The 25,121-nt window shown below is 32.3% G+C and overlaps 1 protein-coding gene across 1 annotated transcript; it reads right to left on the bottom strand.

Annotated features, from left to right (window-relative positions):
* Positions 1–6,792: 6,792 nt before the first annotated feature.
* Positions 6,793–24,809, bottom strand: LOC134719089 (uncharacterized). Its single transcript, XM_063582033.1, has 4 exons — positions 24,646–24,809; positions 14,180–14,787; positions 10,903–10,990; positions 6,793–7,110 (listed from the first exon to the last, which is right to left on the bottom strand). Exons 2-4 carry the CDS (start codon positions 14,495–14,497, stop codon positions 6,953–6,955), a joined length of 564 nt encoding a protein of 187 aa, XP_063438103.1. The 5' UTR covers positions 14,498–14,787; positions 24,646–24,809; the 3' UTR covers positions 6,793–6,952.
* Positions 24,810–25,121: the final 312 nt, after the last annotated feature.

Below are 25,121 nucleotides of genomic sequence, written 5' to 3'. Positions count from 1 at the left end.
TCTGATGCAGTTGTTGATTATCACTCGAATAAAGATCCGTTACAAAAAGTGTCATAAGTAGTGATGACTTTCAAATGTTTGCTCGTATCCAACCATCATGCGTTTAATACATATTTTATATATACATATTATTGTCAGTGTCACCAGAGACATTAAATATTACGTTATAATGCTTTGTCTCTGGTTTCATAAATTCTATTGAATGACAATAAACATGATAAAGTATTATATTATATGTAAGTGATTAATTTGTCCTGGTAAAATATGTCTGGGCGGACAAATATTAATGTATAAAAAGTCCATGGTTACAGAATTTACTAGTATATTAAGTCCGATGTTAGTAATATATGTCCCCAGACTAATTTTCCTAGGTAATCATGTCCTATAAAATCCTAAAATAAATTCAATTACATTTAAATCGTGGAAATTTAAATGTTAAGTTTAAGTAATGTTTAAGAGTTGCATAGTTATATTTTTGATAAAATTTATGTCCCCAGACTAATTTTCCTATGGAATCATGTCCATGTCATTGATAGTTAGGTTAAAATGTCCATGCCCTTCATTTTAAAAGGTGAATATTAATATAATATGTTTTAATATTGTTAAAGACAAAACGAAAGAGTTATCAATCTGTTTAAGAAAATTTGTCTCCAGACTAATTTTCCTAGGAAATCATGTCCATGTCATTAATAATTCTAGGTTAACATGTCCAAGCCCTTAGTTTTAAAAGGTAACTATAAATATAATATGTTTTAATATTGTTAAAGAGTTGTGTATCAATTTTTTAAATAAATTTTATGTCCCCAGACTAATTTTCCTAGGAAATCATGTCCATGTCATTAGTATTCCTATGTAAAAATGTCCATGTCTGTTATTATAAAACGAAAATGTTATGAGCAATGGAAACTCAATACTCATGTTTTAATTAGGTTATAAAGGAAATGTCTTTCATTTTTCATTGGAAAAAAGTAAGGAAATTTTCCAATCTTATCTAACATTTCTTCTTCTTCTATTTTGAATATATTTTATGATGTAATAAAACTATTAGAAAAAAACAAATCTTGGGACAGTTTTTCCTAGGAAAACAAGTACCAGACATATATTACTAGCTATGGACTTATTTTCCTAGGAACATTTGTCCTAGGACTTATATTCCTAGTAAAATCATGGACATGGACTTGATTAACTAGAAAAAAAGTCTGGCGGACAAATTTCACTACCGGACAAAATTTACTGCTACAATTCATCTATTGATTGGTAAATAAGTATTTGATTGATTTAAACTTTCCAACGTTACATTGTACATAAAACAGCGTACAACTCTCTAAACCTCGTGTCGTAATGCACGCTGAACATATTTAGGAGACATTTTTTCCTACTCTATAAATGTAAATACTGATAGCCTAACCCTGGATTTCAAATACAGCTGGTTGCATTGAGTGTGTAGGTAACATATTTGGTTAGCTTGCTTGCCAGCTGAACCGTGAGGTCAATACTAAAGGTTAACTGTATCTTTTAATGAAAAACAATGTAAGAAGTCATGTCTTTAACTCAAAATCAGTAATTTCACTGAAGCGAACATTACGGATATTGTTATGTAAACAACACTCATTACACTTATGTTAATGACACCTGTCAATCAGTAATAAAAGTATCACCTCGTTCAATCTACTACAAAGATTAATCGGATCAAACGATCGATTAATTAGTATTAATCCTGACATCTTTTTATTTAAATCATTCCTAATTAGGTTTACTTTTCGGTTATTGTGTATGTGTTTTTACGAGCATTGAAACATGGCAAACTTTTAATCTACTTAAACATTAATGAACCGAAAACAAAAGATTTTTGTTTGATTTTATCATTTGATATAAGATATATGCGAAGCTGTTCACTTTCCAAATTATTTATGAAAATATTCATATAGGCCACTGGGAAATCGCGAATTAAAAACGGCGCGAATTTGGATTGTGTTAGTAAATCGCGAAATAAAGACGGCGCGAAAATTTCCCGGTTTACAGGAGTAAAAAAATAACATAAGGACCTAAGAGCTACGGTTCATCCGCAAATAGTAAAAAAATAACATAAGGACCTTAGAGCTACGGTTCCGCAGCTATCCTTAATTGGACAGTAAAGCGAATTTAACGCGCATTGTAATTCGAATTAGAATTGACGTTAGGAAGTAAAACGTTTCGAATGCGAATTAAACTAATTCGAATTGGTTAATGCGAATCGAATTCGAATTACGTGTGAACTCAGCTTGACATCTTTAAATTTTGTAATGTATTGACGTAACATATTTGAATGAAGATATCATAGTTTTCTACGAAATCTTATTATTTTGGAACATCGTTCTTATATTCCTAGGCGAATTTTCAAGAATATCAGATTCTACTAATGTACTACGAGAGTGTTGAACTACTCTGACTTGCTTTAAAGCATTTCCACGGTTGGCAAGAATATGCTAAAATGTGTATTTTCATCCTCTTTTTCTGCTACAATTTTAGTTAATACACTACTAGTAGATACTTTACAGCCAGGCAAATCTACTGAAGCTCAGTTCAAAAAATTAATGCATGATCTATAAGTTGTCGTTGATTCGCATGGTCGGTAAAGAATATTTTGAACGCATGTAATGTTATTTTTTTGCTGCACTATTATTTAAATACAAAACTATACTATCGTTTACAGCTTCGCAGATCTATTGAAGCTTGGTTCCCAAAATGAATGCATGACCTTCAAGATTTCAAGATTTTTTCAAGATTTATTAGGAAAACACTCAGACACATTTACAATGTGTTACAAGAGGTCATTATTGATAACATATATACATTAAATATGACAGAAATGAACAAGTGATTAACAAATTAATACAAACAAAATTTACAGAAGAGAAGACAGTTTTCTGATAAACATTGACAATTTCTTATATAATTCAATATTGCAAAGTGACAAAAGACCTTCCATTTTTACAATGTTTGGATTATTTCTATAATACTGTGGTAAATATTTGTTTCTCAAATCTACTATCTCTGCATTTTTACAAATAAATAATACATGATACTCATCACCAATATCCTCTTTGCATAAATTACATTTTCTTTCTGATTTTGGTATATTGTACCATCTACCAGTTTCTATAGGCAATCGTAAGTTTGCAGTTCTGAATTTTGAAATCCAAATTCTAGATGACTCTGGTAAATTGATAAGGTATCTTTCTATTTTAAATCTATTTTTGAACAGTGAATCAAATTGTCCACGTGATGTGGTGTGTAAATCACTATACCATATTTGTATGAACTGGTCACACAAAATTTGGTTTACTAAAGCCTTTTCGCATACAGCAAACTGGTTTAAAAAAATTAAAGCTCATGTCTAGCTCATTAAATATAGATTCTATGTGGTTTATCCACTTGAAATTCACACCATGATTGCTTTTTAAACATAGCATTAACTTGTATAAAGTACTGCTAAGTTTATTTTCATTTAATACTAATTTACTCCAAAAAGAAATCATCCTCAATTTGACCCGAATTTCGAGTGGATACCTCCCAAGTTCTCCATAAACCATAAATGATGCAGTTGAATTTCGAACTTTCAAAATTCTCTTACAGAATTTCAAGTGGATTTGTTCAATAATTTTTAGGTTTTCAAAACCCCACACTTCTGAACCGTACAATAAAATTGGTTCAATCATAGAATCAAACATTTTCAATTGTATATCTATAGGTATTGATTCATTACGAAATAGTTTGTAAATGCAATATAACGCTTTTTGTGCTTGCTCAACAAGTTTTTTCCCTGTGTTAATAAACATCCCATTATATTTGAAAATAACCCCTAGGTATGAATATGTATCAACAATTTCAAGGTTACAATCTTGCAAAGTAAAAATAAAATTCTGTCTGGTTTTTCTTTTACAAAAAATCATTTAGTTTTATTAACATTAACCTGTAGTTTCCATATATCACAATATGATTGAAAAATGTCTAGACCTCTTTGCATATCTTCCATACTTTCAGACAGAATGACAGTGTCATCTGCATATAAAATAACAAATAATTTATAAAAAAAATTGCAACTCACTTTCGAGCTTCTCTTTAATAGTAGTAAGAGGGTCACCGTCTAACTGGCTGAAATAACTTTCTAGATCATTAAGAAATATAGAAAAAAAGAAACGGTGATAAATTCTCCCCCTGCCTTACACCAGTAAGACAAGGGGAAAATTCAGACTGGTCACCATTATACTGAACGCAAGATTTAATATCATGGAACATGTTAAAGATAACCTTAAAGTATTTACCTTTAATCTCACAATTTTGTAATTTTGTCCATAGCCCCGATCGCCAGACAGTGTCGAACGCATTCCGAAAGTCGACGAAAGTACAATAAAGCTTCTTGCCAAACGAAAAATATAACTCAATTAGAGTATGCAATACCAAAATGTTGTCAACTGTTGAATATCCTTTCCTGAAACCAGCTTGGTTTTCGGAAATAAGACTCAACTCGTTAGCAAAAATATTTAATCTAGAATTTATAACAGACGTAAATAATTTCCCTAGGCAACTGATAAGTGTGATTGCCCTGAAATTATCAGGGTCAGGCAGGTTACCCTTGTTTTTAAAAACAGGTTTTATAAGTCCACTGGTCCAGCTTTCTGAAATAATACCAGTATCTAACACTACATTAAAAAGCTCACAATATATAGAAATTAACAATGGAGTTGAATATTTCAAATAATCATTTAAAATTTTATCTGTACCTGGAGCTTTGTTATTTTTCAGCTCCTTTATTGCATCAGATATTTCTAATTCTGGTATTTTTCCATTTAATAACTCATCATATACAGGATTTTCACAAATACTATCAATATTCAAACTAAAATCTCCCTCATCATCTTTACTTGCATTTAAATTTTTAAAATATTCAAAAAAAGTGCCAATCTCTACCTGTGGGTTATCTTTTCTTTTACTTGAAAATTTGTGAAGTGTATTCCAAAATGCTTTTGTGTTTGTTTTTGATGGTGATCGAAGCTCGTTTGCGCAATTTTCTTGGTATTTTTTATAACTATTATTAAGGAGTTGTCGATATTCTTTAGTCTTCATATTCATCAGTATTTTGTTATTAGCCGTCTTATTTTTTTTTTGTATTTCCTTCTTGCTCTGTGAAACTCATCACGCATAATCTTGCATTCTTTTTTAAATCATGGTTTGTTTTGAGTTGATCTTTGACGCTGTTTGCCCGCTGGTCCAAACGCAGTTGAAACCGTATCTAAGAGTACATTTCCGAGTTCACTAATTAGGTCATTGACCTGTAGTGGTGTAACGGATTCCGTTTGAAAATTTTCGAGGGTGTGTTTGATTAAATTCAATGCATCCGTGTCATCGCTGAGCACCTGTGTAAACTCGTGTGCCTTGTTTGTGTTCCATCGAACGTAAGTGTTGTTTTTCTTATTTTGTTGATCAGTGTAATTTTTGTGTGTAATGCATAAAGAAAAATGCATCTGATTATGAACATCAGATACTGTAGGGCCAAAGTCAAATATTTCAAATTCCATAACTAGGTCAAACATATCAGGTGACAAAATAAGGTAATCAACAAGACTTGCGTCTTTACAAGTGTTTTTTCCAATAAATTTATCCTGATGTAATCTACCATTTGCAAAACACAATGAACATCGTTTGCATAACTCTATTAATTTTCTGCCATAATTGTTAACAATGCTGTCGTTGATTCCAAGGTCGTTGTCGTTAGGGTGTCTGTTGATTTTTCTGTCATATTGTTATACGTTGTCTGTTCTGTTGAAGTAACATCTGTACTGGATTGATGTTCAGCAGTAACTGGCTTCTCAGTTGTATCTTGGACCTCAGTAGTTACGTGATCAGTAGTTGTTGCTTGTTGCTCAGTGGTGCCATGGAGTCCAGTAGAAACTGATACTTTTTCTGATGACGAATTTGTAATGGACTCAGTTATCAGACCTGACTGAGTTGTCTTCGCCTCAGTTGTCGCCCCTGATTGAGTTGTCTTTTCTTTCGTTGTCGCCCCTGATTGAGTTGTCTTTTCCTCAGTTGTCGCCCCTGATTGGGTTGTGTAAGTTGTCTGGTTTGTTGAAGTAACATCTGTACTGGATTGATGTTCAGCAGTAACTGGCTTCTCATGTGTATCTTGGACCTTAGTAGTTACGTGATCAGTAGTTGTTGCTTGGTGCTCAGTGGTGCCATGGAGTCCAGTAGAAACTGATACTTTTTCTGATGACGAATTTGTAATGGACTCAGTTATCAGACCTGACTGAGTTGTCTTTGCCTCAGTTGTCGTCCCTGATTGAGTTGTCTTTTCTTTCGTTGTCGCCCCTGGGGTGCAATCAACAGTTTTTTTCTATGACGTCACATTTTTAGGGACCATGCATAAGTGACCCTTAGTGGTGGACTGATTAATAGAGATACTTGTATAAAACTAGATATCACTGGAATCAGAATGGTCTCCAAGTTATAATGAAATAAAAATAATGTGTACTTTTAATATATTAAAAAAATTCTATCCAATGAACATGGGGAAACAAAGGTCTTATTTGAACATAAAAAACTTGAAACCAGGTCATGTGCACACCCATGAAGACATGATCCATGCACATTTTACATAATCAAAACTGTATGAAATTTGTAGGTTTTCAAAAAAATCTTGTTTCATGGTACGGTTTCCTGCTCAGCTACAGTGGCTGCAAATAGGTTTTCAATTTTCACTGCCATAATCAGGATGTTAACAGTGTTGTCTCCCCTCAAAACATGTTAATATAATTTTTAACCTGTTTTAATTGAAAGCTAATTAACTAATGTTTACAATCAAATACAAAAAAACATGATACTTTTTCACCAATTGAGTAAATAAACAGGGGTTTTCCTCCATGGTTATTTTTAGTCGGGGAATAACCCATAGTTTTTCATACGAAACTGTTTATAGCACCCCTGATTGAGTTGTCTTTTCCTCAGTTGTCGCCCCTGATTGGGTTGTTTTTTCCTCAGTTGTCATCCCTGATTGAGTTGTACTTACAGTGGTAGTTTCGCTCTCAGTGGTTATTTGAGTTGTCGTCTCATACCTTATCGTGTCGTCATCTTAAATAAATAGGTGAACACTCTTAATAATTACATGTGACATTTTATAATGAGAAGTCATATTTTTCTAATAATATTGCAAATTGAAAGTAATAGAAATCCTAAACAAGATAAACAGTTAGAGAGTTAATTTATATTGCATATAGAAACAAGGTAACATTGAATGTTATTATTTTGTACCGATATTGTCTTGTAATATAATTAATGCCAAATTAAATGTACAGGATGTTTAGCTTGTAATTGATAATTTAAAGTGCAAGCCATCGACAGTGGGTTTCGAATGGGGTGTGTCCGTTATATATCCGTGTCAGCCACTTCCATTTAATTAATTTTCACGTCCTTTTTATTCAAAAGTATTTTTAAAAAGGTATTTTTCCTTAGTGAGAAAACATATCTTCTTGAGTATTTGTGAACAACGGAAGTTATGGAACAACGAAAGTTATGGTGAAGGTAAACTACGGATTAAAGATAGTGGCGGGAAGATGCTATCATTGATGATTTTGTCATTCTTCAATTTCTAGATACTACAAGAGGTATGAAAATAAAAAGAATATTTAAATTCTTAATCAAACATGTAGTACACCAAAGTGGTTAACACGAAAGATAAACAACTAAGAATAATAATAAAAGAAACTGGAAAAACCATTAAGATTTTACGTGTATCAATTTTTGATTTTAGTATTTTTCAACATCCACGAAATCAAATTTGAAAAGATCTAAAAACCTCTAAAAAACAGATTTCATCAACATATGCTCCATCTCATTGACGTATACCGCACATTTCATTGACGCATATCACACATTAATTGACGTTTACAAACATTTCATTGACGTATACCACACATCTCATTGAGGTATAATACACATCTCATTGACATATAACACATAACTCATTTACGTTTACCACACATCTCATTGACGTATACCACACATTTCATTGACATATACCACACATTTCATTGATATATATACCACACATCTCATTCACATATAGCACACAACTCATTGACATATACAACACATCTCATTGACGTATACTACATATCTCATTAACATATACTCCATCTCATTGACGTATACCACACAATTCATTGACGCATACCACACATTAATTGACGTTTACAAACACATTTCATTGACGTTTACAAACCGTTTCATTGACGAATACCACACATCTCATTCACATATAACACACAACTCATTGACTTTTACCACACATCTCATTGACGTATACCACACATATCATTGACATATACCACACATCTCATTGACGTATACCACACAATTCATTTAAGCATGCCACACATTAATTGACGTTTACAAACACAATCATTGACGTTTACAAACACATTTTATTGACGTATACCACACATCTCATTGACATATAACACACAACTCATTGACGTTTACCACACATCTCATTGACGTATACCACACATATCATTGACTTATACCACACATCTCATTGACGTATACCACACAATTCATTGACGCATACCACACATTAATTGACGTTTACAAACACAATCATTGACGTTTACAAACACATTTTATTTTACCACACATCTCATTGACACATAACACACAACTCATTGACGTTTGTTTACCACACATCTCATTGACGTATACCACACATCTCATTGACAATATACAACACATCTCATTGACGTATACCACACATCTCATTGACATATAACACACATCTCATTGACGTTTACCACACATCTCATTGACGTATACCACACATCTCATTGACATATACCACACATCGCATTGACGTATACCACATATCTCGTTGACGTATACCACCAATCTCGTTGACGTTTACCACATATATCATTGACGTACAGATACCACACAACTCATTCACGTTTACCGCACATCTTATTGACGTATACCATACATCTCATTTACGTTTATCACACATCTTATTGACGTATACCACACATCTCATTGACGTATACCACACATTTCGTTGACGTATACCACACATCTTGTTGACGTATACAACATATCTCGTTGACGTATACTACACATCTTGTTGACGTATACAACATATCTCGTTGACGTATACCACACATCTTTTTGACGTATACCACATATCTCGTTGACGTTTACCACACATCTCGTTGACGTAAACGTACACATCTCATTGACATATAACACATAACTCATTGACGTTTACCACACATCTCATTGACGTATACCACACATTTCATTGATATATACCACACATTTCATTGACATATACCACACATCACATTCACATATAACACACAACTCATTGACATATACAACACATCTCATTGACGTATACTACATATCTCATTAACATTACTCCATCTCATTGACGTATACCACACAATTCATTGACGCATACCACACATTAATTGACGTTTACAAACACATTTCATTGACATATACCACCGCCTCATTGACGTATACCACACAATTCATTGAAGCATGCCACACAATAATTGACGTTTACAAACACAATCATTGACGTTTACAAACACATTTTATTGACGTATACCACACATCTCATTGACATATAACACACAACTCATTGACGTTTACCACACATCTCATTGACGTATACCACACATATCATTGACTTATACCACACATCTCATTGACGTATACCACACAATTCATTGACGCATACCACACATTTATTGACGTTTACAAACACAATCATTGACGTTTACAAACACATTTTATTGACGTATACCACACATCTCATTGACACATAACACACAACTCATTGACGTTTACCACACATCTCATTGACGTTTACCACACATCTCATTGACAATATACCACACATCTCATTGACGTATACCACACATCTCATTGACATATAACACACATCTCATTGACGTTTACCACACATCTCATTGACGTTTACCACACATCTCATTGACGTATACCACACATCTCATTGACGTATACCACACATCGCATTGACGTATACCACATATCTCGTTGACGTATACCACCAATCTCGTTGACGTTTACCACATATATCATTGACGTACAGATACCACACAACTCATTCACGTTTACTGTACATCTTATTGACGTATACCTTACATCTCATTGACGTTTATCACACATCTTATTGACGTATACCACACATCTCATTGACGTATACCACACATTTCGTTGACGTATACCACACATCTTGTTGACGTATACAACATATCTCGTTGACGTATACCACACATCTTTTTGACGTATACCACATATCTCGTTGACGTTTACCACACATATCGTTGACGTATACCCCACATCTCATTGACGTATACCACATATCTCGTTGACGTATACCACACATTCAATTTAACTATAACACATATCTCTCCGGCATATAACACACATCTTGTTGAAGTAAACCGCACATTTCATTGACGTAAACCGCAGATTTCATTGACGTATAACACATATCTCATTGACGTTTAACACATATCTCATTGACGTATAGCACATATCTCATTGACGTATACCACACATATCATCGATGTTGAATGAACATCTCATCGACGTTTACACACATCTCTATGACGTATACCACACATTTCTTCGACGTTTACTGCACATTTCGTTGACGTATAATACACACCTCAGTGATGTATATCACATCTCATTGTCGTATACCACACATCTCATTGACATATACCACACCTCTCATTGACGTATACCACACATATAAGTGACGTATACAACACATATCATTGACGTAATATTACACATCTATCCTCTCTAATAAAGATCAATAAATAGTGAACCTACCATCAACCAAGCATGTACACATTCCATTATACAAAGTGATACATATTTCTCCTTCTGCACAATCTGAGGTACAGGGATCACGTGATGTCTAAAAATAGAACAAAAAAAATATATCTCACGAATTTGAGTGGCTTAGAATATTAGCATAATTATAATGAAATGCAAAGGACAGATAAATGTGTCTTCCAAGTTCTGTAAACAAAATAAGTTTGAGAACATTTTAAATGTACAATACAGTCATGTCTTTGAAGACCAGACGTTGGCCAGTAGTTGTATAATTTAATTTTGGATGTAACGCTTCTTCTGATTGACAGACGTCATTTTGTTACCAGCCAATAGACATAAGTTAGTCATGTGACCGTGACGTCATCAACGTTTTTTTCATGATTTTCTACGGTTAAAAATGAAATTTAGAATTAAATTATAAGAAATGACTGTTTCTGCTACGCGCGTCATTCAGTGTGCACCAACTGTTTTATGTTATTTCTTCATAGACAGAAAAAATATTACAGTCATTCCTTAAATGTCATTTGGTTTCCAGTGGAGAGCTGTTTCATTGACAATCCTTCCACATCTTCTTATTTTATTATGTCAGTTTTTTTAACTATTGAAGTGAATTTTTTAAAGATTTAACTTTTTTCAATCTCATTAGGAAAATATATTTGCTTGTTTTCTCATTAGCATTATTTACATTCAATACTGTAAACCAACTTATTTTCGCGAGCGATTTATTTTCGCGACTTTCGCGAGGAGAAAAATAACGCGAATATAAATCGTCGCGAATAAGTAAATCGTTAATAATCTACATCAAGTAAATAAGAAAATCGCGAATTTTAAAAGGCGCGAAATGGACTAGAATTGGTAAAACGCGAAATAAAGTATCCGCGAAAATAAGTTGGTTTACAGTAATCTACATCAGTTTCACAAAATAGCTCACGAGTTTATCGTAAGTCGTGAACAATCCAGTTTACTTACGAGCTACTTTAATCATAAGATGTTTGGTGAAACTGATCTCTGGCTCTAAGGATGTCCGTTCCTCTTGTTTTTTTAAGTTTTGTAAGATATTCCGAACCCTCTGATGTAATCCATGTTTTGCCATTAACAAAATTTGCCCACTAACCCCCCAACTTTAATTAATATATTTGTTGATGACATAGAAAAATACTTAGATCCAAACTCAACTAGTGCAGTTAATTTAAACGGTCAAAAAGTGAACCATTTATTGTATGCTGATGATTTATTATTGATATCGGAATCTGCAGATGGTTTCCAGAACTCTCTTGATTCTTTACAAAAATATAGTACTGAATGGAAACTGGACGTGAACCTTAGGCAACCACGTACCTACCTGCGGTCGAGACCCGTGGTAGCCCGCTATATTAAAGAAAACAAAAATTATAATTTTCCCTGAAAATAAAGTGAATAAAGAAAACTTTTACTTTTATTACAGTTCTAATGCAATTGAAATTGTTGATTTTTATAGCTCTGGAAAATTTATACAGGCAGTGTCAAGCCTCTCAGATAAAGCTAAAAAAGCATATTTTGCATTGAAGTCAAAACTACCATATAGTGAAAGTTTGTCTGTTAAGACTTGGCTCCAGCTTTTTAATTCAATGATAATTCCTATTTTAACTTATGGATCAGAAGTATGGATATCAGAATTCAAACCAAATTTTGAAGCATTAGACAAAAGTAAATTAGAAAAAACACAAAACTCCATATTTAAAAACATACTTGGGGTTCATGGAAAGTCTTCCAATCTAGCAGTGCAGTGTGAATTGGGCACATTACCCATTAGCATTAAATGTTATCAACTTATGTATAAATACTATGTGCGTCTCAGTGATATTGGTGAACGGTCTGGTGGTCTACATGAAATTCTCAAGGCTGCTTTTGAAGTGGACAAAACTCTCACAAATAGAGAAAATCCATGGTCTTATAAACTATCTGAATTAATTAAATATATTGGAATATCCTTAAACAGGCATTGTAATAGTAATTTTAAACAGAAACTAGAAGATTTCTACAAAAATAAAATTATATTTGAACTATCCAAAAAAAAAAGATGGAAACGGGTAAAGTTTTATTTTTTAGTAAAATTTATACTGAATTTAAACAACAAGAATATTTGAACTTTAATATTCCTAAATACCTTAGAAAAAAACTCACTAAATTAAGAATAAGTGCACACTCATTAGCATTAGAAACTGGTTGGTATGCAAAACCAAAAATACCCTTTAATGAGAGATTTTGTAAATTTTGCACAGGAAAAATTGAAAATGAGATACATTTCTTGATTGAATGTCCGCAATATAACAAAATAAGATCTAAATATAAAATTAATGATCTTAATTCAAATATTTTGGATGAAAATTTTACCAAAATGTTTAATCCTAAGTCGGAAAAAGAATTAAAATCTATGTGTATGTATATTGAAGAAGCTCTTGATTTGAGAGACCACCGTTTCATCAGGTAATAATCTTTTACAGTAGTTCGTGCATATACACATATATCTTGTGTGTTTGAAGTAAATTTATGAAAATTTAGAATAAAACTGATGTTATTTGTTGAAAACTTTTAGTGCACACAATATAAGTTTTAATTATCTCCCGTCTGGATAATAGCCGTTGCGGAGGTGTTCCACATAATTGGAAGTATATACATATAGAAGACTGATGTATAAGTTTATGGTATCAATATCAGTTTATAATGTAATGGTATACATATAATTGGCTTATGACTTGTTGTTATATGCATCTTTATTTCATTTATATTTTGTTTTAATGTTACAATTTTCTGTATTTTGATCACGCCGCTTTTGTGCTCTTTCTAATAAAATATTGAATTGAATTGAAATTAAAATCTTTAAATATTCAAATATATTGATCTGAGTTTTAATTTTAATTCTGTGAATTAGCTATGGAAAGTTTTATTGTCAGGAAAATTTCACAACAAAGAACAAACTCGATTGATGACGTCTTCGTTGTTGGGTGTTAAACACAATTACTGACACAAAACAGTGGCGGATCCAGAAATGTTTATAAAGAGGGGGCACTGACTGCCCTTAGAGGGGTCCTGCTCCAGTCACTCTTACGTGATTCTTTCTTTAATAAAACATTTGTTTTCCACAAAAGGGGGCCCAATGACTACTCTATGAAGGGGACTGCTCCAGTCATGCTTTCGTGATTCTTTTCTTTTATAAAACAATTGTTTCCCACAAAAGGGAAACCATTTCCCTCCCTTGGGCCCCCTGGATCCGCCGAGCAATACCTCTTACCTGTCTATCAGTCGAGATGATAACATATTCATATCCGGATTCTGATACGAACACTTCCGTTGATGGTTTTTCATTTATCTCACAGTGGAAAGAATCCATGTTGTAGTTGAACGAATGACATCTGGGTCTTCGGATGCATTCATCGAAGCAACTGTTTGGTCCGTAGTTGTGAAATGTTATATAAACAGATCCATTCAGTCTCTCTCCAGATTTATCAGGAATTACACGCAAAGGTCTAGATTGACAAACCTGTCCGAAAATTGTCTTCGATAAGAACATAAAGACCGACATCTGGTAGCAATATTTAAATTGTAACATTGTTATATGATAATTTACAAGTCAATATGGTAATGTTCAAGTCTATTTTTATGGTAATGTTAAAGTCTCAATGGTAATGTTCAAGTCTATGAGGTAATGTACCAATGTTTCTCGTAGTGAACAAGTCTTTATGGTAATGTACAAGTCTATATGGTAATGTACAAGTCTATATGGTGTTGTATAAGTATGTATGGTAATATACAAATAGGATAGAATCTTGTCGGCTTTCTCAAACAACTATTGCACAGGCTTTACTTTGTGGTGCAAATTCTTGGTATTTTACTGAAATCCTGAAATTATACAAATAAAGTGAGTTAGATAAAATTATGAAAAATCAAGTAATATTAGCCCAATTTCTTTAGGTTTGCCAACTAGAACCCAGTCGGATCACAATGCAAATCATGTGACCAAGTTACGCAGATCTGTAAACACTCTGTTCTATCTTCTGTTTTGAAGATCTTTCGGGGTTCTCTGGTTTTATCGGATTCACTAACACCTTCACAACTTTTCTTCGGGAGATGACGTTTACCCTTTAAACTTTAAAGCGTAGCTTAAAAATGTCCTGTACCAAGTCAGGAATATGGCCATTGTTATATTATAGTTTGTTTCTGTGTGTGTTACAAGTTAACGTTGCGTCGTTTGTTTTCTCTTATTTTTTAGTGTAAATTGACATTGCGATAAGACGTGTCACGGTACTTGTCTATCCCAAATTCATGTATTTGGTTTTGATGTTATATTTGTTATTCTCGTGGGATTTTGTCTGTTGCTTGGTCCGTTTCTGTGTGTGTTAGTTACATTGTAGTGTTGTAGCGTTGTTCTCCTCTTATATTTATGCGTTTCCCTCAGTTTTAGTTTGTTACCCCGATTTTGTTTTTTGTCCATGGATTTATGAGTTTGAACAGCGGTATACTACTGTTGCCTTTATTTGGACTCATGATTTACATTTAATCAGATTGACTAGAACACCTAGACAAACATAATTTACAAATTTAAAACTTGCATCTTAAAAAAATACTTGATAACAAAAATGATAAATTTATGAATCAGTGGCTGTCACCATATCCAGTTCCGATGTTTGAAACATGATATTTGTATCCTACCGGGGCACCTCAGATCACCCCCGTTTTTCGGTGTGCTATGTGTTGCCCAGTCTAGTTGTCTATGTTGTGTCTTTTCGTCGTTTTTTTTTTGCCATGTCATTGTAGTTTGTTTTCGGCTTATGAGTTTTAATATTCGTTTGAAATATTTCGCATCTCCTTTACCTATTATAGATTAAATAAATGCATGCACATCGAATGCAACGAGTTAATGTACACAATCAATATTCTATCAAATGTTTCACACTATCTAATAGATTGCTAAATGCTTTATGTTTTCATTCAGTCGTGAAGAGAAATTATAGACAAAGTACAATTATTGACATTGATAAATGCAATTATAGACTTTTAAACTTTTGTCATATAATGAGGTCCAAAATACTCAGGTAGCAAGACAAGACAAGACACAATAAGTACTTTATAACAGTCTCACTATAGTTACATTTAAAATACACAACATGACATAAGACACATCTATAGCACTTTTAGTATCTGAACATTTATTCGAATCCGTTATTATACTAATAAAAAATAAAATACGCATCCAAACTGATATAAATTTTCCTGGCATGTACAGATTTTTTCACTCTGGAAAAGTTAATGGTTATAATTAAAATCATTAGCCTATATAAAAAAGAATACATTTATTTATTATGATGGTAACTAATTCAGCAATCAATAGAGCAAGTTTCAAACAAACTTAATTATTTACGAGTTATCAGGGTGTGGATGAGTTTTACAGAATAGAGAATAATAGGGACAAATATATTAAAAATGGAGAAAAATGGACCAGAGAAGTAAAGCATATAGAATAATGGGCTAACCGAATTATAATGAATGGAGCCAAATGGCCTGAATACTGAGATGAAACTGACATGGAGTATCCTACGGGGCGCCGAATGAGACTCTTGTGGTTTTGTACTCGAAATTCATTTTTGTACGGACAAAAGTGAGTTTTGTTCAACAAAAATGAGTTCAGTTTAACAAAATTTGTAGCATACTACAAATTTAAAATTTTGTCATACAAAATTATCTTTCAGTGGACAAAAGTTCATTTTTGTAACACAGACTTAAAAGTTTACTTTTGTTACCTAATTTGAAAATTTGGCGATAAAAGTCAATTTTGTAGGCAAATTAGTTAAGTTTGGATTCTGTGAACTAATTTACATACAAAATTGACTTTTGTGAGACAAAATTGACTTTTGTGAAACAAAATTTTACTTTTGTGAAACATTATTGACTTTTGTGAGACAAAATTGACATTTGTGAGACAAAATTGACTTTTGTGAGACAAAATTCAATTTTGTGAGACAAAATTCAATTTTGTCAATTTGGTCTCACAAAAGTAAATTTTGTCTCACAAATGTCAATTTTGTCTCACAAATGTCAATTTTGTTTCACTAAGGTCAATTTTGTCTCACACAATTGACTTTTGTTAATTTCCATATCAGGTAACAAAAAATGAATTTTGTCTACAAAAATTTTGTAATCACAAAATTGAAGTTCTCATAAAACAAGTCTGTATCATATAGTTTTGTAAGACAAAACTGATTTTGTTATGACAGAATTGAATTTTGTACAAAACCACAAGAGTCCCACTCGGCACCCTGTACATCCTATTCAGGACCGACCCTTGAATATTCAATATTTAAAATAGAAATCGGATTCCTATCTTCGATTTAGCAGTTAATAAAATCTGTCAATTAAAAACAATTAAAATGTTGACTAACGACTTATATGATATGGTTTAAGTTACCGTTATGTAAATGCTTTTTCATTTCGAAAATGTTTAAAGGTATATTTACAGAATCAAACCTTTTACAGATGCGTTCACGTTTCTCCAACATTTCATAATTAGACTAAAACAACTTTAGGGATTTGTAAATCTCCTGTTCTTTAATAAATAAAATATTGTTAAATAGGGTGATTTTATTTAAAGTAACATATTAAAAAAAAACATTTTATCTAAAAAATAATTACAATAATAGACATTTTCGAGTTCGATGCATTTCCGTAAAAAAATTTGATTTAAGTGAACATCATTTGTGCGTTTATTGGCGTCGTCACTTGCTTGAGTCATTAAACTTACTGTAAATTTAGAAATTTAATATTGCGAGGTTTTCAAGTTATATATAATGCGACTGAATTTGTATCGCAATGATAAGAACTCGCATTCTGATAACTGGAATATAGAACTGTATGCCTTTTCTTCGAACAATAGAACTCGCACTTGTGTCTTTTCTGAAATAATTGCAATAATAAATGCACGCAATAATTTTGAATTTACGGTATATACAAGTATCTAAGTTAAACCATGCGTATTATCAAAGATGTAGTATATTTTAATTTCTTAATCAACTTGCAGTCCAAAGCTTAATTGACCAATCGAGAATTATGCTCTAAATGGAATTTGCAGACCCTGCATTGGAATATCCCGAAAATGAGATGGTCAGGGGTGTGGAAACTTCATTTCTTTGGATTTTGTTTTACGATGTTTTTGTTATACTAGGATTAAACACATTTTTTCTAGAGGTTATTCATGTGTAAGTAATAGTTATCCCATTCGGACTTTGTGTGTCAGTGGAAGATCACCCAGATGGCCACAGGGTGATCTAACACACAAAGTCCGAATGGGATAACTATTTTACATACCAGCTGTTTTGGATTAAACGAAAAACCATTTACAATTCATAAAATCTAGTTTAGAACGCCACACAACCATTTCAATATACAAATGCTGAATAAAAGTCGTATGCAATAGAATAGAAACAACTTTTATTTCATTTTTTTCAATCTCAATATGATGTAAATCTCGGAATCCGTGCGTAGTTTCAGAAACGTGGTTTTTCGAAGTGTAAACCAAAGAATCAAATCAAATTTACCAATCCAATTTAAGTATTTAATAGTATAGGTATGCAAAGCAAATAGAAATTATAACCTTATACTTAAGTGCACGTGTCATGATGTTCGTGGTTGAACTCCCCCTCCCCCCGTTTTAAAATGAATTGATCCACGTCTGTCCCGTATTTATTGAAAACTGTTTCTAATAAACTGTATGGCCACTCAAGGTTGTTAAAAACTTCCATTTGTTGTACATGTACACTGTAACTAATTATCGATATCTTCCATGTTTTAGATAACATTTTCTAAATAAAATACTTATAAATTAAAAGTTGATTTGGTTAATGGTAATTTAAGTTCTTTTAGAAAAATTGTTTTCATTGTGTTTTTAAATTGTCCCTAACGTATTAATGTGTATTTTTATTACTAATGAAAATCTGTTCTTTTATTTTACGTAATTTGTACTTGATGAGAAATAAAATTCATTTATTCATTTAAAAACGAGAAACATTTTAATCTTCTTAGAATCTCTATTTTTTTATTTCATGTATTTTCATTTTCATTGCTTTTAAAATGTTAATTGTTTGCATAAATTCATGCATGTCGTACATTTTGCCTAGAGAGTTAACAAATCTATTATTAATAAAATGTAATAGTCCTACTTTGTTAAACAGAGAACATTAATGAATCAATTATGTATAACTGTGTAGGCAAGCCAATCAAATCTTTACAGAGGGTGATGAAGGGTTATCTTTGTGCAACGTGTTTTGCAATTTTTTATTTCATGAGCAGCCGTGAAAAAATTTCGCTATTCCCCATGTTTCGTGAAATCATTAAAAATATCAATGTGCAGAACATTTTTAATTGTTCGTTCATCGTGAAATGGCAATTTTATTTCGCGTGCTTCCGTGCAGATACCCCCTTTCTTTACGCCCTTCTTTGACATATCATATTGATGAAGTTTAAACCACACTACTGAACGATTCAACATTTAGAGTACTTTGGCTTTTGTCGCAACTGTAATTCAACACTATAGTAATTTTGGGTGCCCTTTATAGCTTGATGTTTGGTGTGAGCCAAAGCTCCGTGTTGAAGGTCGTAGCTCAACTTATAATGGTTTAATTTTATAAATTTTTACTTGGATGAAGAGTTGTACCATTGGCACTAATACCACATCTTCCTATATCTGAACACTTTGCTACGATCTGTCTGTACCATTATTTTGACATTGCAAAGGTCGTGGTTTTCTCTCTCTCTCTGTATTAATATTAAATCCATTGAATGTTAGTTGTGTACTGATTGCCGGATATCTTAGTCTTAGTTTTTTTTTACAGAGAATGACCGTGAAGGCATTCCGGTGTATTGCTGTCGCCTAGATTTACATTCGTTTTGGGTTTTTAACCGATCTATAAACATGATGAAGACGCAGAAATCATCGAGTGCAAAAGAAACTCATTTCGGGGCCTTTTATAGCTGACTATGCGGTATGGGCTTTGCTCATTGTTGAAGGCCGTACGGTGAACTATAGTTGATAATATCTGTGTCTTGTTGGTCTCTTGTGGAGAGTTACAAATCTCATTGGAAATCATACCACATTTTCTTTTTTGTATAATACATAAAAAAAAACGAGCATGCACAACCTAGTATAGTATACATAGATATAAGAAGATATGGTATGAGTGTTAATGAGACAACTCTCCATCCAAGTCACAATTTGTAAAAGTAAACCATTGTCATGATTATAGGTCAAAGTACGGTCTTCAACACAAAGCATTTGCCCAACCCGAACAGCAAGCTATAAATGCTATATTTGTATTAGTTCAATAATTTCGATATAAGCATTAAACTTTCACGAAACTCGATTCAATATGACTTGGATGAAATGAATAATGATTTCTGCTGACCATTAAATGGAGCAATAATGTATCGTTTTTACCAAAGTTTGACTAAGGAAGTGTCTTTCCGATATCTCATTGAGAAATTTATATTTATTATCTATTATAACTAAATTGTTCTATATGAAAATATGTAAATCCCACAAAACAGCTATCGACCCTGTCAAATAAATAACAAACACATTTAAAAATGGTACTTTAAAACTTGAATTTTACCATTCTTTCAAGGTGAACAAAACGGAAATGACTTTTTGAACTTCCGGCGATAACTTTGATCAAGGTTAATGTGTTTTCTCGTAATTAAACTGAATGAAATTTTAAATCGAAAAGGCTAGAGTCAATACTTTATCAATTTAGCTTGTTTGAGTAGATCAACTTTAAAAATCGAGAATCGATATTCCGTATTGAGTTACAAATTAGTTTAAACACAACTGTTCAGTTTCCATTGTAGAATTTTTAAAATTTTCGTCAATTTAAAATGCATTTTGTTCTATCATATCAATTTTACGTGGTGTTATCACACCAACAGCAATTAGTTAATATTTTTATTTTTAAATTAACTTAATTTTTAATCAATTTTTTTTTTTTTAATTTCAGAACTCATTGTAAATAGGTACATTGTGACGAGTTGTCTCATTGCATGAATGGCAATCATACCACATCTTCTTTTATACGTGTACCAAAGGTTCCAGACTTAATGTATAATTTGATACGTCACAATCGCGTTTCGTCTTTATAAGACTCATCAGTGACGCTCAGATGAAAAAAGTTAGAAAGCTAAACAAATATCTTAAAGTTAAAGAGCAATGAGGACCCATAATTTCAAAAGGTTATGCCAAATACTGCTAAAGTAATCGAACTCAATGTAAGGATTAAATATATTAAGTATTAAATAATAAATATTAAGGGTATATAACTGATATAAGCACTGGCGGATATAGAGAATGAACCCTCTTTGTATGCCCCACCTACGATAGTAGAGGGGCATTATGTTTTCTGGTCCGTTTGTTCGTTCATCCGTTAAAGTGTTTGGTCAAGGTAGTTTTTGATGAAGTTGAAGTCCAATCAACTTGAAACATGTTCCTTATGGTATGATCTTTCTAAATTTAATGACAAATTAGATTTTTTACCCAATTTCATGGTTTATTGACATGGAAAATAATAGAGTGAGTGGGGCATCCGTGTACTTTGGACACATTCTTGTTTCTTTTTTTATTGTATCTTTTTTTTATCTCAATAATGTAGACTTTTCCTTGGTAATCCGAGGGTTATAATCCCCCCTTTCATTTTATGCCAAATGGCTTGATCTCTGCTTGATACGATCTGTGTATAAATACAGGGTTGAGTAGTTATCAAAAGTACCAGGATTATAATTTTATACGCCAGACGCGCGTTTCGTCTACATAAGACTCATCAGTGACGCTCAGATCAAAATAGTTAAAAAGCCAAATAAATACAAAGTTGAAGAGCATTGAGGATCAAAAATTCCTAAAAGTTGTGCCAAATATGGCTAAGGTAATCTACTCCTGGGGTAAGAAAATCCTTAGTTTTTCGAAAAATTCAAAGTTTTGTAAACAGAAAATTTATAAAAATGACCATATAATTGATATTCATGTCAACACCGAAGTGCTGACTACTGGGCTGGTGATACCCTCGGGGACGAAACGTCCACCAGCAGTGGCATCGACCCAGTGGTGTAAATAGTTATCAAAAGTACCAGGATTATAATTTTATACGCCAGACGCGCGTTTCGTCTACATAAGACTCATCAGTGACGCTCAGATCAAAATAGTTAAAAAGCCAAATAAATACAAAGTTGAAGAGCATTGAGGATCAAAAATTCCTAAAAGTTGTGCCAAATATGGCTAAGGTAATCTACTCCTGGGGTAAGAAAATCCTTAATTTTTCGAAAAATTCAAAGTTTTGTAAACAGAAAATTTATAAAAATGACCATATAATTGAGAATCTGTGCGAAACATAACACGATCAGATATCAGATAGCAACCATTCGCTACAATGGCCAGACTTCTACAAAATAGAATCAATTCCCCAATAGTCAGCACTTCGGTATTGACATGAATATCAATTATCTATATGGTCATTTTAATAAATTTCCTGTTGTCAAAACTTGATTTTTTTTCGAAAAACTGAAGATTTTCTAATCCCAGGAATAGATTACCATAGTCGTATTTGGCAGATCACTTTTGGCATTTTGGGTCCTCAATGCTCTTCAACTTTATACTTGTTTGGCTTTACAACTATTTTGATCTGAGCGTCACTGATGAGTCTTATGTAGACGAAACGCGCGTCTGGTGTACTAAACTATAATCCTGGTACCTTTGGTAACTCTATATTCCATTTAACAACTACATGAAATATCAGAAAATGAAAAATACTTTTCAATGAGACTCTTTAGAAATTAACTGCTCGTTTTCTTACGCAAATCTTGAGGTCAGGGAATTTCAAACTTGTATTACAGAAAATATTTGAAAGACGAAGATAAATTATGCAATGCAAAAAGAGCAAAAATTATATTAACAGTGAAATTTATTTCTCTTTACCTTAACTTTCTTTTTTAGACTACTTGTCTAAAAATATTTCGAAGTAGTTGATTCGATTAAAACTTGTAGTGCTAGTGGTAAGACTAGATATAACACTGAACGTTGTCTTTGCAAAAAGTAAGGACAATGTGTTACAGTCGCTGTCATCCAAATGACAGCGACTGTAACACATTGTCCTTACTCTTTGCAAAGACAACGTCTTACCACTAGCACTACAAGTTTTAATCGAATCAACTTCTTCTAAATATTTTATCGCATAAATATGTGACAGGCATTTTCTTAATTTAGGCATCTTGTAAAATGACTGAAATTTTTAGGCATTTTACAAATTGATTATTGGACTAAAACTGAATGGACTGTACTCAAAATTTAACGACTGGAAATATTAAATAGATAATTGTATTCTATCATTAAATATAGCATGCAATTTTAAACAGTTACTTTTTTATAATTGTAATTAAATCATTTACATTAACACTGAGGATGACAATTATTTGATGCCTAAATTAAGAAAATGCCTGTCACATATATATGCGATAAATTTTTGCCAAATATTGCGGAATTAACACTCAGATTAAAAAATTATATTATGTTGATAACTGAACATTTTAATTCTATAGATACAACTGCTATAGATACATCAACATAATATATATCCGCAGCCATAGATCATCGTGCATTTCAGCTAAAAAAGTTTGCTACCTTTCGAAGACACTTAAGACACTGAGGACAGGAAACCCTTAGAACGTTTACTTAAATTATGTATATCATCGTTTATGTTTGAGTTTTGTTTTATTCTATAGTTGTAGTATATTATGACCAAAAAAAATTGAAATTCACATATTACGAGTAAACAAAAAAATAAGAGGTTTCCAGGTTCGATATCCGTTCCCGGGAGAAAATTTGAGGGACTGAATTTTCGGCTCTCCCTTAACACCAATTGCGAGTATGGTCTTTAGAAACGATGATAGTCCGTTAGAAGGGGACGATACATGGCATAACCCGTGTTAAGAGAGAGCCATATATTTGCACGTAAAAGACACCTTTGTAGAATTCGTAAAAGAGTATGCTAACGTCCCTATAACTAGTACAAGGCAGCACTCGCACCCGAAAAGTGGAAAGGGATTAATACAAGTTGCAATAAATCGTTTCCCAATCCACTATAAATAGGATATGATTTAAACTATTCTACTATACCGTAAATAGAGTTGTGTGTTTACAAAAATGCCTAAAAATAGTGTCTAAATTTCAAAAAAAGTTGCGTTTGTTAGATCACAACATTAACTGCGATACAAACTGAAAGAAAATACAAATATTAGAATCTCGTAATACATAACTGAATCGTTCCCTAAAAAGCAGACTACATCATAGAATATATAAAATGTTTAAATAAAAAACAAAAATGAATCTAAAAAGTTGTTATATTGTTTGTTTGGTAAATACATATACAAACTGAAATAATTCACTAATTCGATATCTAAGAAACTAATTGTGTTTAACAAATTATTGACAACAACCATGCCACATCTTCTTTTTTATGTATGAATCATTATACCAAGACATTGAAACGTGGGGGAACTGTGGACCACTCAGCTGCATGATTCGGTACAGGTTCGAAGCTTATTTAGGAAACGATTTAATTTCATTATTTCAAATTATATTTTTGGAAGGTATGTAAACTAAGTATAAATGTGGATTAATGAAAATAAATTCTGAAATCCGCTCGGTCAATTTAAAGGAAAAAATTTACTTACCGCTATATATTATGTTTATTTGGATGATCCTAATATTACTCTAGTTTTAAATTCCTTCAAAACCATGCAATTAGTAAACAATAAGAAATGTTTTCATTAGAATTTGAAGATTTCCGTATTTGCACTAATACAATAAATAAGAAGAGCAAAACTGTAAAAATACGCTTTTAACTTCAATTAAAGTATAGAGATTGCAGATCAATATATGTATGATGGTTTTATATTGATCATGTACTCGTATTACTGGAAACCAATCACCAACTCTTATATTATATTTATTTGTAATTGCATAATGTTTGTTTCAGTAAACAATATATATCTAATTTAAAATCTTTAATTATGGATTCAGTTTGAAATTCTATTGTCTGCTATTCTACGCTGCAAGAATTGTCTGTTATTTTTCACAAAATAAATTTAAATTAAAATTTACTCCCCCTTTTTTTTCTGTTGTTTTCTAATGTTCTTTTTTGGGGGGG

Source organism: Mytilus trossulus, chromosome 5 (assembly GCF_036588685.1).
Source record: "Mytilus trossulus isolate FHL-02 chromosome 5, PNRI_Mtr1.1.1.hap1, whole genome shotgun sequence".
NCBI lineage: Eukaryota > Metazoa > Mollusca > Bivalvia > Mytilida > Mytilidae > Mytilus > Mytilus trossulus.
This window is presented reverse-complemented; position numbering and strand designations above follow the sequence as displayed.